A 17787-nucleotide genomic window follows, 5' to 3' on the forward strand; every position below is an offset into this window, starting at 1 on the left:
CAATGTAAGCTAATTAATGGCAAATCGTTCTACGACCTCATGAAGTTACCACTCTACAAAGCACGGGATCAATACGGCGTGAAGGACTTTATGATATCGATCAAAAATATTGGTTGGTTCCACGGATAGGTTGCCGAAAAATTCGAGGCAAGGCTGGGTGCGATACTGTTGAGATCCATTTTGCAAAGATCGGCAATAATAATAATTCAGGTTTCCCAGCTCGTTTGTTCGAGAGGCAGATCGCAGGAAATTATTATTCTTAATTTGTTTAAAACACTGTGTACAGCCGAGATCAAAGGATTGACAATGAATTTGTTTGCAATAGAGGCGCAAATGAAAAACAAGCCCGGTAGAAATTCTTTGGTAGAAATGCTCAATATTTTATGGCCATATAATGTGCCAAGTTTTTTTCATGCCTAATGAGACCTTCATTAAAACTGAATAATTTAGTTCAATTTGACCAGTTTCGATTTATATAATTATTTCTAATTGGCCACTTGCAGATTTACAGATAAAGAAACTTGCCATCTAAAGGTGGAGGCAGTAAGTTGTAATTATCATATTTAAAACGATCAAACATTAGTCTATATTTTTTAAAACAATTAAATGGCCACTTTTAAGTCATTTAAAACGGGCTTATCATTTTTACCAAAAAACTTAGAGTATTTTTTGAATATTTTTAGTTACCATATCGTTATAACGTTGAGCATTTCTTCGAGGGCAATGATTAAAAATTTTTTATTCAAATTAAAATAAAAATGTGTCCTTTTGATAGTAGTAATGACGTGGGAAAGTCAAAATGCATCAAACGAATTCGTTGAAAGGTCGAGTCGAGCTGTATCGGCTGTGAAAAAAGCATTGTCAAAAGCATCTCGTGAATTTTGGAATTGCAACTCGGATCCTCAAGAAGGTGAGAAGTGATAATTTTCCAAAATTGCCATTTAACATTAATATTTTTTTAGGTGTCACTTTTGAAAAATTCGGCCCATTTATTTACAAGTCATTCGAACCTGAGGCTGGTCTGTCGACGAGAGTAGATGGACATTATTCATGGACCCGTTGCAATGGAGACTGTTCTGAATACACTGAAGCTTCAAATATGTGTGAAATGGGTGTAGTCAAGCCATATTGCGTTGATTTTATACATATTTGTCCTGGTACTGTGAGGAATTGCGAATCTTTCGACTCCCACATAACGATGTGCAATACAGAGGTAAATTTAGAAATGCATTTTTGTAATTGATAAAATTTTTAATCACACTTTTTTGAAGAATGCCACAAGTAAACGAAGGTACCAATACGTAGAAGGTGGTAATGGGAAATTGTTAGGTGAAAAAACAGGATTGTGCAATGCAGGAATAACTAGCTTTAGCGAACATCTTCGGGACTTCTGGTATTGCCAAGTTTGCTTATGTACATGTGAAAATGATATCGATCTAAATATGGATATCTATATCAACTTGAAAGAAGTTGTATCAGATGTATATCGAAACAAGTAAGAATTTTACTGTTAAAACTATCTTTTACTCGTTATCATGAACTTACGAGCTATACTTTTATTTTTTCTCAGGGTCATTATAGGAGTTCGTCTAATAAAAATCGACAACATATTTCATCTTCAGATACAGCAAGCTGCAATTTTACAATCGGGCATAGTCGATCTGAAAACAAAATCATGGGCAAAAGTTAACAGATATAACATTACCGACAGTAATGTGAAGGCTGATGTCGACTATCTTCGGTTGAGCTGGGACAAAAGATCAGTTGAGCTAAACGATATTGATTTCGATGATGACATGGTTATAACTGGTGTAAAATTCACTTACTCTGGAGGGCTTTTAAAGTTGGAGGCCCGAGGACATGAATTTACAAGGAGAGCCTTTCATCTGCGGGTCACAGATCCTTACCGAACTTGTTTAGGGGTCTTTTTGTACGTAATAATGAAGCCTCCTATGGTTACTTTATTCCAATGGGCCCTGGAAACCATTATAAAGCACCATAAAGTATATAATATAATATGATGTATAAAATACCATATATTAGCGTATAATGGTATCAGGTTTACACAGTCAAGTCTAACTGACTGAGAAGTATTTATACTTTGAGTTATTAATGACCAAAACACCTTTTCAATCAATAAACAATTTAACTCAATTGGTTTACTGAAAAAGTCTCTAAGAGCGAACCAATTCAAGCTAAAATTTATGCTTTTATCAACTAATATTTATATTAAATCATGTAAAAATGTTTTCATTTATTAAACTTACTGTTATTTCTTTCTCACCACGCACTCAAAACATATGTAAATTCACTCCAGATGAGTGTCAGGAATAGGTGAAGAGAAGGTATATGTGAGTTATACAAATAAAAACATTTTCATATAATTTACATCAATATTTATTGTTTGGTACGTTAATTTTAGCTCAAATTGGTGCGCTCTTTAAAACTTACACAGCAAACCAATTGAGTTCAATTGTTTATTGTTTGCAAAAGTGTTTAGAATCCATAAAAGTTCATGTACAAATATTTTTGAGAGAGTTAAACTTGACTGTACAAGGCCTGATAGTAATAAGTGGTTTTTTTTAACATTATATTATATTTGATAATTTTTTCTGCTCTATAACTCTTTCCAGGGCCCATTGGAATAAATTAACCATAGGGGGCTTCATTATTATGTACAAGAAGGCCCCCAAACAAGTTTGGTAAGGATCTGTGACCCGCAGATGAAAGGCTCTCCTTGTTAGTTATAAACAAGGAAAATTGAAAACTAATTATTCTTGGTACCACAATAAAGAAAGTATTCATGACCTCAGGTAAATCGAATAACTATGCTTCGTACTCTGTTTGATGCCTCTCTAAAGCATGTATAATGAAAAAGTTTATTTTAGCGAACTTCAACTGTATTACGTGGATTTGTCATCAGATCACCATTTGAATAATCCTATTCACTCGTACCCTGGACAACATCTGACTCTGACAACGAGTAGTCTAAAAAACGATGTAGGGCAGACTATTGTACCATTCGTGGATATAGAACCGGTAGGAACTAGGCAGCCAACTCCTCTATCTAGAATTGGATTATTTCACAAGAGTTACAAAAAGGCGCTGCTGGATATTTAGCACTTAAAATTTTTACTTATAATTATGAACCTTATGTTAAGAGTACTGTTTAAAAATGCAAATAATAATTGCAATAATAATTTCTGTATAATCAATAAAATTTTCAAAGAATAATGACAATTTTCCAAAAATGTACTTTGAGTTATACAATTAATTTTACGTAGCCACTTGCAGACTTGTAGCTGAAAGAGCATCGCTATCTATAGTGCTGGATGTTTAAAGTGGTATTATGGTAAATTTTAATATTGTATTATTGTACATTTTTTGAAACAATCAAATTATGATTTTAAGGACATTCATGTGCATTTAATCTTTGTAACATGATTATGAAAGTCACATTAAAAAGTTATTACATTTTTTGTGTTCAGAAATTTTTTTTTCATTTTTCAATAAATCGTATTTTCTTGCTACAAAGTACTTTAATTTTTCCATTCATGGTTTATTTTCGTGGTTGTATCTAAATAATAGTAAAGCAATTATTTTCCGACTTAACGATTATATAAAAAGTTATGAAGTATTTTGTTCTGTTAAGAAATTTTTTTTTCGCTAGTTCGTAATAAATTTTTTTGTAACTAGGTGCAGTAGCCATGACTAGATGCTTTGAATTTTTAAGTTCCAACAATATTTTGGACTTGATGAGTAGAAAAAAAGAGCAATCGTATTTTTAGGAGCGAGTTCTTTTTGCCAATATATTGGCAGCAGATTTTATTTATTTATTCATTTTAATGTTATTGAAAATGTGCAGAATTATAAAAAAAATTTAAAAATATAATACGTAGTCATTTTGTATTTACATACTTGATTGTAAAGCTCATATGTCGTAGTGTCATTAATAATATTATTTCAATATCAACTAATGTATCGAAGTTTACATCAATGATTTTTTTTTTCAATCATCCGTACGTATACGGATACTTTTTTCTTTGCTGTACCCTTTCAACTAACGTATAATATACAATTTTGTATTGTTCAAAGCAATGGTTACACGAAAATACAAGAGTCATCGCGAGCTTTGGTTTGAACCAACCGCCAAGCAAATATTGTACCAATCCTTGACAGGCAACTTATGGACGATCTCTTCGCAGCAATCGAGTATCAGGAGTGGGCGCACGAGCTGATAGAAACATTCCACGGTCATTTGCCGGAAAAATGTTCTCGTAATTTTCTCGCAGAAGTAGCGGGCGCAAATGTCTTTGGATGCCTCGGGCAGCATCCCCATATTTGCAGAGGACCAGAACTGGTCGCGGCACTGGTCGCAGCAGCTGTAAGGATACATGAGTTTTTGCGCCGCCTTTTTGGTTGGTAATTGGATTAGGTCGTAGAAGGACAGATTCGTACTTTCCTCTTCCTCCTCCTCGCAATACATCATGATTTTTTTTGCTACTTTCGCGAACTCCTCGTCGTCGTACCAATCGCTCGCTTCGAGATGCGAATTGTCGAACAAGTTCCGCTCGGCGAACAACGACATGATCGTCAGAACGTCGCTGAGCTTCGGTTCGTATCCTCCGATGTCCAGAGCTTCGATCACGCCCATCAGACCAAACGCCATTTTTAATTTCATCTCGGCCGGTTCACCCGTCAACGACGATTCGAAGCACTCGTTGAAGTGACTTCGATCTGGATAAGAGAAGCTCGACAGGAGGGCACCAGCGAGCAAGAGAGAATCGATGATATTCGGCGCGAGGCACGCCACTGCCCATTGAAGCGGGGTCCGGAGCTCGTTGTCCAGTGGCTCGAGCGGCACCAGCCATCCTTTTTGACGGCTTGTTTTGTCGAACACCCCGAACAAGTTTACATTTCTCTCGGACTTGCAAATGCAATGCAGAGGTGTCAGTCCCTTGGCGTCGGCCGAATTGGGGTGCGCTCCTCGTCTCAGCAAAAGTTCGACCACCTCCTCGTTCCCGGAGAGAATAGCCAGATGCAGCGGTGTCCGGCCCGACTCCGGTGTTCGGGCTTCCACGTTCACCCGCCGTCTTTCGTTGTCGTTGACCGCGAAGAAACGAGTCACCACGTTGTAGGCCCCGCAGTCGGTCTTGCAGGCGACGTGCAGAGGCGTCATTCCGCGACGGTTGGCCAAGTTCGGATCGGCGCCGTTTATCAGCAGCAGCTCGGTTAGATCCGCGTGGCCGAATCTCACGGCCAATTGCAGCGGCGTAGCGTCCAACTGTTCCGGTAGGAGATTCGGATCCGCGCCGAGGATGAAGATTCTCTCGACGACGTCTTGGAAGCCGTACTCGCAGGCCACGTGAAGGTGCGTCAAACCGTCGTCTTCGTAATTCGCGTGGTATATTTGGAAGAGCTCTTGAATTATGGTTATTTTACCGGGCATCAAGGATCTGTGCGCGCGATGTATCGGCGTGGCGCGATTCAACAGCTGGTTTCCGGTCTCGTCGATGTCGGGCTCGTCTTTGTAGCCGGAACGAGACACGAATTTGACGAATCGTATTCGCTGACCCATGTCGTCCAAAACAAACAGGGAATCCTCGAGAAGGTGCTCGACGTTCTCCTTTTGGAAAATATCTCGAAGATCGTAAAGCTGCTGTACCACGTTCCTCATTATGAGCAAAGGGTCGAGTCGTCGGAGAAGTTCGAGTCGATCGGCTGCATTCTCCCAGTTGATATTTTCTAGAAAGCTCGTCAATCTTTCTAAACCCTCGCCGAGAGATATTTCAGGCTGTCTGAAAAACATAACTATTGTTTTGCTTTTTATTTCGCTTGCTACGGTCGACACGATCTCTCTATAAAGATTACTCTGCGCGACGATCGTAATGTGTACGCTAAATCGAACGACTCGACATCGGCTGCCGTGAGACGAGTTCGACCAAGCGCTCAAGTAAGTAATGTAAACACGCGTGGTACAAAACAAAAGGAGATTTGCGAACTTTTCAAACGCGTTAACCGACACTTGATACAATTACTTTGAACGTGAAATTTTAATATAGATTTGAATAATTTTAATTAGTGTTAAAATCTTTCTTATTTTTTATTTATCTTGCGTGATGAGCAGTGCCCCTCTTAACTTCAGTAACTTTTAAGATGAAATCTACTATCTATCTCGTGTGAAAAACTTACTGAACATTTTCAGAATAGATGAATTTAAATGTAAAAATATGAACAATAATTTTTGGCTCAAAACTAGATAGAATAATTCATTCGCGGATTTTGGGCTTTTTGAGTTTTTTTTTACTATCTTGAGGTCTACAAAATTTGAAGCAATAGTATTCGTTTTAATTAGAACGTAAGTAGGTATTCGAAGATGAAGAAGATAAACTCACTTCGATATGAATTCTTATGGTAATTTCGTTAACTAAATCAAACTTAACGGAAACTGGAATAATGTATTTTATGTTTACAAGTTCTCGAATTATTATAATTTCTGTATGTATTCTATGTTAGTTGATAAAGAATAAAATTAACCTTTAGAATTAATAAAAAAAAAGTATACGGAGATTGTTAAAAACAATTTGAATCTTTTTTGATCAGCTTTTACGTAAGCTTGCATTATTTTTCGATAAAAGCTCAATGAAAGCAGAGAAAGCCGATGAAACCTTTCGTAAAGCCAGTTGTACTGCAAGCTGATGTATTTTCGCTTCATATTCTGTATTCTATAGATTCTATATTCTATAGATTCTATATTCTATATTCTATATAGAATATAGATAATATAAAAGGAGTCAATTTTCAAATATTTGTATACTTCTTTTCAACTTTACGTACGAAAAAACTTGAAGCAAACGAAGTATGAGCTTTTTACGATGCAAGCTCGTTTTGTTCAGAAAAGCACGTGAATTACTGATAATGTATTTTTAAATATTCTAATCAATCAGTTTCAAAGAGGGTAAATTAAAAATAATTAATAAACTTGAAATATTTGAAATTCGTCACGAATTAAAAATCAATAAATTATACACCTTGGTCAAGTTTTGATACAAGTATAATAATTTTTAATAAACAACATGATTTTTGTAAATAATACAAACTTCTCTTTTATACACTCATACGTGGCTCAAAATAAATTTGTCAACAAAAACATCTTCAAAAATTCCAAATTCAATAAAATACACTATAATAAACATTTAAAAGAAACAACATCATTCCTATATCGTCAAATGCATAATGTGGGATATTACATAATATGTATATAATTGCAAATACATCATTCTGTGAATTAGACATCGGTTATTACATCGGTATTTGTACAAAAATCACAAAGAACGTTCATACGACAATGGTGAAATGATCGGCGCGCCTCTATATTAATATATTCGCACATTCGATTGCCTCGATAAACAACATACACCTTTTTTTTTCTATCATAACTTTTTTTTTTTTTTAGAAATATATCACATCGCATACATCAATCGTTACATCGATTACCGGTTATTCATCATTATTTATTCCTTTTTTTTTCAACAACAGCAACAACAACAACAGCGAAACGAACGAGAAGTATTATACTGATCAGCAGTCAAATTGTGTGAACTACTACTACTGCTACTACTACCTGAACGTCATGGCAGCGATGACGTTCTGCAGGGCGTAATTGTTGAAGTTGTGCAGCAGTATGTGTCTCGCGGTGTCCTGATTCATGAGCCTCGGGCCGAGGGCATTGGCCAGACTCACGCTGGCCTCCTCGAGCAGTCGTCTGCGCTCGGCACGCCTCGTCGCCGCCTTGTACTTGCGCCGTATCAGATAGCCGTAGATGGGAAATCTGCGCTCGAACTCGGTCCCGTTGGCGATGAGCTCTAGGAGCTCCGGCTTGGTGGCGTAGCGCTCGAGTCGCTCGTCGTCGTCGTCGGCCAAGAGCAGCATCGGCCTCAGGCCCAGCTCGTCGACGATCGTCAGCTCCATCAGACACTTGAACTCGAAGCCGTCCTCGTCCCAGTTGGTCAGCTTGGCCAGCATCAGCCGATAATACATGAGGGTGTCGTCGGCCAACGTCTGGCCCAGCAGTATCAGCTTCTTGAGATGCATGACGATCACCTTGCCCATGGGCTCGGTCCAGAACGGCGAGGCCAGCAGCGACAGCGGCTTCAGGCAGCCCCTGCAGGCCGTCTCGAAGTCCGTGCCCGCCTCCAGCAGCAGCTTGGCGCAGTGCACGTTCCTGTTGAGCAGCACGTTGATGTGAAAGGCCGTGCACTCCTTCTGATCCCTCGAGTCCACCTTGGCGTTGAACTCGAGCAGCAGTTTGAGCAGATCGATCCTCGAGTGCTTGGCCGCCATGTGCAGGGGCGTCCAGTGATCGTGATCGACGTAGTAGAGCTTGCCCTTCCTCGCCGGGGTGTCGGGCGAGTGGCCCCGCTTCAGGAACTCCCTCGCCACGTCGATGTACTTGGGATTCAGGCAGGCTATGTGAAAGTGACTGAGGCCGTTGAGACCGCCGAACGTGTCCGAGTCGTAGACGAACAGGCGCGAGAACAGATCGGCGTTGAAGGTCGAGTTGAGCGGGGCGAAGTGCAGGGGCGTGTTGCCGTCGGCGTCGCGCACCCCCGGATCGGCGCCGTTGTCGAGCAGCCACTTGACCTCGCCGCAGTTGCCGTAGACGACGGCCAAGTGGAGAGCCGTCCAGCCCGGCCAGATCGGGCAGTCTCGGCCGATCACGCTGTTCAGGTCGCTCTTGGTGCACTTTTGCGCTCGCTGGCCGCGATGCTGACGATGATGCGTCGCCACGCGAGCCTTCTTGGCGCTGCGAAAGTGCATCGGGCGCAGATTGTGGCGCTCGCCGTAGGCCTCGAGGCACCAGCGCTCGAGGCAGGCCAGCATCTCCAGGTCGCACTCGTGCTCCTGCCGATTGCAGAAGGCCTCCTCGCTGCCGGCCAGGTGCGGGCTGCGCAGCAGCATGTCCAGGGCCGTCTCGCCCCGGGCGTTCTTGATGCTGAGATCGGCGCCCCGGCGCAGCAGATAATCCAGCAGGTAGCGTCGCTTGCGCAGCACGGCGAAGTGCAGCGCGGCGTTGCCGTCGGTGGACCGCTCGCCGACGTTGGCCGCCCTGTCGATCCAGCCGATGCCGCCGCTGTGCTCCAGCTGGGTCTTGATGATGAGACAGTCGACGCTCACGCCCCGGCCGAGGTAGGCGTCGAAGCGCTCCAGGGTCAGGGCCTCGCTCGCCTCCTCGGGGATCTCCACCTGCCACTGGTTGAGCATCTTCTTGGGGGACTTTTGCCGCGCCGTGAGAAACTGAAACTTCCTGAAGACATCGCCGCGATTTATGCTGACGCCGTTGGCCGTGGCGGCGGGCGAGCCCCGGCGTGACGAGTGCGTTTCCGGCCGAATTTTTCTGAATCCAATAAAAAATTCATGATTTACAAAAAATTTTCACTCGATGATTATTATTTTATCGATTTATCTTTAGGAAACGACGTGAAATGCATTCGAATAACGATTAAAAAGTCGTCTGCACAAGATGCAGCGAGTTCATTGTCGTATGCCAGTACATACGTTATCAATAAATGAAAACATAACCTTTAATCATTATCAAGAAAAAGTGTCCAAACTAGCAGAATGCAAAACTAAAACGTCAATTTATCAACTGCACTGTGCTTCGATAAACAATGCACGAATTTCGACTGGTATTTTAATTCGCGAATGAGGCATCAACGAGCCATCAATTATTCATTTTAGTCGCGCTCGGCGACACCAAGAAAAATTATTATTGCCACAGCAGAAATGAAAGCCTTGAAGAAAATACAAACACTGATCGACTCACCTTTCTGTCTCTGTGCACTCTGTGGCACAGAATACCCGTGAACTCGACTAGCCCAGTGTTTACGAGCTCCAGCCCACGCACTGGAAAAAAAAAATCGATTATCGCGAGGCGACGACGAACGAACGAAATTTGATTTCGTTCACGGACGAGCTTTATTTCCTTCGCGATTTATGCTGCTGCTATGATGTGCTTTGTAAGCAAGTAGCAGACGACGCACTGTGCACTGCACTGTACTGCACTGGTGGCTGTTGGTAGCATCGACTCACATGCACACACATTCATGCGACTCACACGCACTCGCATTCATACACACGGAGATGCGCTCGCTGTCGCTGTCGCTGCTGCTGCTACTGCTGCATTTAATGCGACTCTACTATTCTGGCCGTGTCGCGTCTCTCGCAGTCCGTGTAGTCCGCATACTATATACATGCAACTTGCAAAAAGTTCAAGTGCGTACTTGCGCAGATCGCGCGCGAAATTTTCCCGCGCGAAAAATTCGAATTCGATGCGCCGATGGGCGAGGGTGTGAGAATGGGGATAAAAATGAGATTGATTATTTTTTACTTTTTTTTTGTTACTTTTATTTTTAACTATTAATTTACAAAAGTCGATTGCGACGCATTCGGGTGGACGATATTGCTCTTGCTCGTGCTTTGTTCCTGGATATTTTGAACTTGCGTAATCTTGGCATTGAAAATATTTTTGAAGGCGGAGAATAGCACGGTGGCGATAAAAGCCACTTCGGATAACCAATCGGGCACTTTATAACAGAGCAAGATTTTGGCTATCAATTGTACAAAAAATGGACTCCACATCGTGATCGTTGCCAAGGCATTGATCAATATCAAGCGCCAATGAGCTTGTACATTTTCGCACTCTTGCATTAGTTCGCACGCATTTTCTCGTGACTTCTCCGATTTTTCATTTTTATCGATGCGATCGACTCTCAAATCGAGTTTTTGGCACTTTTTACGCGATAGAAATAACAATAAACTCGAAACTCCGATAGCCAAAAGATAAATAATGGAGAAAAACGAGCTCAAGTGAATTTTTAAATAATCACTGGACATCATTGGCTCGTTCATCATCAACCGCGTGCCATTCCGATGCTCCTCCGTGCAGTTGATTGTTCCCAAAGCATCGAATTGCAACAAACGTCCTGTTCTAAAAGAGCGAAAATCTTCTTTGACTTCTTCCACGATATCGATCATCTGCTCGCTGGTATAGTGCGACTTATTTGCCTCCAAATTCGTCGACACATCTTTCAAAATCTCGGAGATCTTTCTTATGACTTCAAGGGTATCGGTCGCGTTCAAGCCGACGAACATCAAGTGATCCTCGCTTTTGAGGTAATCGACGCCTTGACATACGACGCTCTCGAGTAGAGGAAAATTCATCGCGTAGGTACAACCGAGACTCTCGTTGGTGATCGTTCGACGCTGATCGAGCTTTTCACCGAGACTCAGGGTGGCGCTGAAAATTGCCGGCACCAGCCATTGGGCCAGCATCGACCAGAGACTCTTGCTGCATCTCTTGCCGGTTATACAACATTTATTACACTTTGACGGCTGCTGTACTTCGGGAATTATGTCGATGTCAGCTTCCTCCTCGTCTCTAGCTTCGGCTTTTCTTTGGAGCTTGCAGAGCCTCGATACACGATTCACTTCGGCGAAGCACTTGGCCGTCGCGACGACGAGCGAGGCGAAGGCATTGACGAACGGCACGAAGATGATCGCGTACTGCAGCTGCGAACAATCAACGACACTTTTGGATCGCGAGCTTCGATCGACTTCGCTCACGGACACGACGTACGAGCGATGTAGAACGATCAGAACAGCGGTTAAAATGCTGTTCGCGATATCCGACAGCCACTGGATCACGCCCTGGGACGACAGTTTGATTTTCGCGAGATACCTCTTGGCGAGCAGAATGAGAGATATCGCACTGGCTGACACGAGAACGACGGCCGATCCATCCAACGTGGACAGATGCATATTGTCACTCACTAGGGTCTTTGGTATACTTTCAGCTCGACGACTACGAACTGAGAATTTGAATTTGAAGCTATTTTTTTTCTTCTTCTTCTGTCCCGCATCGCGAAGATACAAAAAAAAGAGCAGGTGGTGGTATTCGCGAGTACCGCAAGCTGAACAATATTCAACTGTAGCGAAGTCGCAACGATAAGGGCTTGACGAAAGGTAAGCAAAAAGAAATATAATTTCTAATGCGGGCAGAGTCAATATTTTTGTAAGACATGTATGTTTTAATCAAACGACACGCCGTTACATATGAAAAATTGCATATAAGTTTTCATTTTTCGCAAAAAGTGACCATTTAAATTATTTAATAATACTGGTGATTTTTCTGTTATATAGTTGAGTAAAAAATATTAAGTCCTAAATTTGAATGAATCTCATGAATTTTAATGCTTTTACAAGAAATTATTCCACCTGCTTACAGAAAAATAACGTATGAAAATTCGATCATAATTAAAGCCAGCCTTTACCACTAGATGGCGAGTATCAATAGTTGCAAATCTGCAAGGGGCAACGTAAAAATAATTGCATAAGTAAAAAGTCCCTACAATAAATCATTAAACACTTCGTTCTAAACATCATCCTATCGCATAGTATAATTACTAGGCAGAAAAAGTATGCGACTTTTATTTAAAATTCAATCCCGAGAATCGTAAAAATATCGTAGAATACGCGTCTAATTTAATACTTAAAGTTAAACATTTTCTCTAAAAATTAAGGTTCTAATACTGATTTATTTTTTACGTTAATTGCTCAAAAAACTCGGGAAAACTCAATTATAATTAATGCAACCCTCTGCCACTAGATGGCGTCGTACCTATAATCGTAAATCTGCAAGTGGCAAAGTGAAAACGATTGTATACGTCTAAGCATAGTTTAGAAGTGTCAAAGTAACCATTCTCTTTAATCTTAGATCCAAGAAACTTTTTCGTTAGCTAAAAACTAGACTGAGAATTTCTACCAGCTGGTTTATAATCGGCAGCTTTTAGCTCGAGCCTCGCGAGTCCTGCTTTACCGAAGGACGGTCACATTATTCGAATCGGAAGAAAGAAATGACAGATGGAGTACAGGGTCGACGTTTATCCTTCTCGATGCGGTTTACTCGATGGTTCAAAATTTATTCTCAATGAAAAATTACAGCTACTTTCTTTTTAAATAAAAGCATCCAGTTTTTCAACTGAATGAGCTAAGTCTAATTAAAATTTTCACAAAAGTAATTAATTTCTGTATTACATCCACAGAAAAGTCCAGTAATGAACATACCATTAAAAAATAAATCTAGTCTCCTCATTCCTGAAATGTCAGTTAAAATTTTTCTCTCGTCGCAGTGCAATGCCATTCCTCTGTCGTGCTTTGTGTACAGCTCAACCGCAGCATACAGTTAGAAAACAATAGGAGTAAAACACTTGTATCTAGATTGTCTCATTGGAGCGTAATATACTCGGTGAATAAATCGCACGCGCGACAACACGTGTCGCATAAGTATAGAATACACGATGTTTGCGATATCTCTCTCGCTCATATTGTGCCGAGTAATTTTTCTACGCGTTGCTTGTATTATGCCTCGCGGTAAAGTGCGCAGGCTGCTGCTTTCGCCCACGCGTACAATGCAACCCACCCGTGTTTACCCTATACCTCGTAATAGTCGTGACATTATTTTTCGTTCGAACTCCTTTCAACGACAAATAAAAAAAAAATAGAATCAAAGTTGCGAATAATATTTATACGTTTTCACCCCTTACGCGTGTCGCGCGCGACTTACGTAAATCATATCACATAGACCTGCTCCGTAGCTGCTGCAGCCAAAAAAAGTCTAGCTGTTATCGTGCACCGCGCGCGAAGCGTAAAGAGAAGCCGTAGTATACAGAATGGACAAACAGCGCGCGCGACACGATGCCTAGGCAACGCGTATGTACCTATGTACATGCAAAGTTAGAAACGAGCAAAAGAGAGAGAGAGAGAGAGAGAGAAAAAAATTGAAAAGAAGCGAGTTGTCTCGGGCTCGTGCAGCGGTAGTGCGTTCGCTGCTACGCTTATATTTTTTAGCCCCTGTGCACATATAGTGTACGTCGTTGGTACTGATAACGGAAATGTGCTGCATACTGCACCACCCTCGCGCTTTTCTTCTTTGAGCCGCTGCCTGGCTGCCGCGAGCGAAGGGCAAAATACATCTCGACATAGACATGTACACCCACGCGCGCGTGGATACGCATATACCTACTAGCAAGAGCGCATCGGCTTTTTTCTCTCTTATAGTTGCGCGTACAGCACGAGGAGCTCGCAGAGAGCCTAGCTAGCTACGCGTACGTACGACGACGTCGAGTACGGTGTGCAGTGGAGTACTTGAACATGAAACCAGAGGCTCACTCACACACAAACACACATGTATATGAGAGTACCTATGCAAGTCTGGAGTTCTCGCATTATACACAGGAAACTTTTGTACATAGAGAGAGAGAGAGAAGGCAGAAATCCCCTCCTTTTAAACGCACTCACACAGACAGGTAAGATAGCTGCTTTGCCGCTGCTGACTCTTGAGTGCCGCTGAGAGAGAGAGAAAGCCTCATGCACATTTTGCACATGCAGACTGACTCTGGGCATTATACTCGAAAGAGCGAGTGAGCGCGAGCGAGCAAGTAAGAGAGAGAGAGAGAGAGAGAGAGAAGCAGCACACACGAGCTCCGGCTGTTGCTACCGTTCTCTCCGGCACATCGAGTTTCTGCACACTGCACACCGATACTGCACACACAACGACGCATACATATATACCTATAAAACGTAAGATTGAAGTAGGGACTCTTTTTTCGCGGCTCACTCCCGCGAGAGAGCTGAGGCCGCAGAGAGGAGCCTCTCCTATGATACACGGAGCCGAGCCAGCCAGTCGGTACTCAACCGCCGCCTTGGCAAAGACTCGCTCTTAACTCTGTTTTCGCGGGTGTGCTGCCGATCTCGATTTATCGAAGGCTCGTTACTCGATATCGTTGAGATTCCTTCACTTTTTTTGGGAAGTTTGTGTGATAAATTGTGTTGATTCTCATTATTCGATCATGTGATTGTTATATCGTATTATTGTTGTTTTTTTGGTGAAATCGATCGGGCATTTGTATACAGCTTTATTACATATTATAAATCGTATACACATACCGATACATATTGTTGTGCGCGAAGGTCGACGAACAGAGTGTATAGAAAGAAGAAGAAAAATTTTAGCACGAGGAAATTCCTAGCAAAAAAAAGTGTATGCAAGCCTCGAGGCGTGTCGGTCAACTTCACGCTAAGCAACATCCGAAAAGAGACGAATCAATCCGAATGGTTAACGTGAGTACACCTATCTACTTGATGAAAATAAAATAAAACTCGCGGCTCGAAGGGCAGAACTAGAGGAACTCGAAGCGCGCGAGACGCAGAGATATAATTATATGCGTGTATATTTTAATATGAAAATTATGGCCGTGATTTACCGAGGACGTGTATAAGGGAATTCGAAATATTTCGTCGATTCCGCGCGTATAATATGTTCGCGCCGGAATTTCGAAAGCACATGGTCTGGCCGCAGACTCGAGAGACAACAGACATTTATAATATCGATCTGCGACGACGAGCATCCGGACAATTTTTTATTCTGTGTGTATGTACTGTAATGCAACAACGACAACAACAACCCATGAAAAATGTAGCAATATTACTACAATATTTACGTAATATTGACACGGTTCCGCTATTAAAAATATATATTATATATAATCGCGAGCAACTATATACTTTCGAAAGATATATCGTAAAAGTACATAAAATACAGGCGTTAAATATCCCATGCATACTTGATACACATTTTCCCTCAGCCGTGCGCTGTGAAAATGTTTGTATACTCATATATGGTTGATTCTCCTGAAATCTGCTTTTTGCATGTCTTTATGCCATATTCTTAAAATAGTGAAGATGAGCCAAAACTGGCTCGGTCATTCATTCAATATTGTTGTATTCTTCATGATAGGACATAAATATTTCAATTTTTTAGGGTCAGTTAAATTTGCCGTGAAGATATACATGCCAAATGTCACCTCCGTGGGATGTCTACATCTCAAAATCAACTCTATTTGCATGTACCATGCATTCTCATTAGCACCTGACCCTATAATAACTATGAGACCAGCTTCTATACATCCAGAGTAAAGTTTAAGTCTATTTTAGGGCTTTGAAAAATGTTTTAAAAAAATTTCCCACGCAATTGAAAAATGTCTCGGATTTTAATCATGCTTCTGAATAATTTCAAACATACCGCCTGCTTTGGGTCGCTAACTCATTTTTCATGTCGCTAGATACGTAAATGTCAAGTATTATAGCCCAGCTTTCGATTGGTGTAGGTTGCGGGTTCAAATTTTACATTTTATCGATGCTGCGATAATTATTCTATTGAAAAATTCACGTGTGTCAAAAAAACGGTCACCTCCGTGGACATGAATATCTCGAGCTATGATCATTCTTTTTAACCGCTCGCCTCGTCAAAAGACTCGTTTTTCATGACCAAATTTCGGGTTGTGCGGAAAATTTTGTGCGTTTCTTATTTTTCTTACATAGTTGATCAAAGCAGCGATTTGTCACCTCCGTGTGTGTCACCTCCGTAACCCAAAATAGTCGATTTTAAGCATAAAATCGGACATAGTTTTCGTAAAACGAAATATCAAAGCCCCAGATTCAATAATTATTCATATTTTATTGTTTAAAAAAGGGTAAACTAGTTCGCGCCGTTCAATATGACAAAAAAATTTTCACCATTTTTTCGTTTTCCATACTCGAAAAAGCAGATTTCGGGAGAATCAACCATATATATGCTCTCTGCAGTGCAATCATTCTATATTAAGTTCCTACAGCCGTGAGTGATTTTTGCGTATAGCTTCGCCTGTTAACGGGTGCGCAAATCTATTTACATCGGAAAGCTCGAGAGCAAAACTTTTTTTTTACAAGCTAATGTGCAGTTTTTTTTCTCTTTCTCTCTCTCTTTTCAACGTCCGCGCGCGCACGTGTAATTGGAGCAACTCGAGACTCGGCTTGGCTTGGCGGCGTCGGCTGTTGAGGCGCTTGGGTTTATCAGATTACGGATGCATGCTGCAGTGATTTCGAAGTTCTCTATTCAAATTTCATTTGGTTCGACGACGAGAGAGAGAGAGAGAGAGAGAGAGGCCGAGGCTAACAAATGTATCAAAGCTTTTACCCAGGAGTACACACACAGTTGAAATACCCAACTTTCGAGTTTTTCTTATCGGTGCGCGCGTCTCGCTTACATCGTAATCTCGTAGGGGAAAAAATATATTTCGCGCGCAAAAATACGAAAAAAAAAAGAGTAAGAGATACTTACACTTGTTTTCTGCGTACGCACAGGTTCCATATAATATCTTTGTGTTGTAAATTTCGACACGTACTCGTATACGTATAACCCACACCTACACCTATGTGCACGCGAGAAAGTAAAAAAAAAAGTATGCTATAATATGTAATACTTGCACAAGAAGCAGCGCCGCGAGTGAATCGCAACGAGGCGCCCGCAAAAGGTTGCCCGATGATTCCGCCTCAACCTCGTATATATATACAGTTGTTGTTGTGGGTGTTTTGTGTATAATAAAAGCGAACGTGTGAGTCATTGTATTCCATACGTAATAAAGGTAAAGAAGGCCCCGGCGCATAGTAGTAGTAGTAGTAGTACTAGTAGTAGCGGCCAAGCAGCTCGCAGGCAACAACCGCGAGTGAATCGTAACGAGGCGTCTCGCGAGATTGTGCATTATATATATTATAATCGCGTCCGCGAGTATAATATAACATTGCACAACGAGAGCCGCGCACGTGTACGTTGATATATCTGCTAATTGAACCGAAAAAAGTAAGAAATTCAAATCGATCCATGCGAATTCTAATTGCGAATAATCGTAG

General features: G+C 41.5%; 2 protein-coding genes across 2 annotated transcripts in view; both read left to right on the forward strand.

The window, feature by feature from the left end:
- Positions 1-780: 780 nt before the first annotated feature.
- Positions 781-3120, forward strand: LOC106656852. Its single transcript, XM_014378007.1, has 6 exons — positions 781-910; positions 963-1213; positions 1272-1495; positions 1571-1930; positions 2634-2702; positions 2889-3120. Exons 1-6 carry the CDS (start codon positions 781-783, stop codon positions 3118-3120), a joined length of 1266 nt encoding a protein of 421 aa, XP_014233493.1.
- An 11643-nt stretch (positions 3121-14763) lies between these two features.
- The window catches only part of LOC106657043 (calpain-C), a 70051-nt gene continuing 67027 nt past the window's right edge, over positions 14764-17787 (forward strand). The window contains exon 1 of the mRNA XM_014378289.2: positions 14764-15180. Coding sequence (XP_014233775.1) covers positions 15103-15180 — 78 coding nt within the window. The 5' untranslated portion in view covers positions 14764-15102. The remainder of the gene's footprint in view (positions 15181-17787) is intronic.

The sequence above is a fragment of the Trichogramma pretiosum genome, unplaced genomic scaffold (genome assembly GCF_000599845.2).
Source record: "Trichogramma pretiosum strain Unisexual culture from Peru unplaced genomic scaffold, Tpre_2.0 scaffold106, whole genome shotgun sequence".
NCBI lineage: Eukaryota > Metazoa > Arthropoda > Insecta > Hymenoptera > Trichogrammatidae > Trichogramma > Trichogramma pretiosum.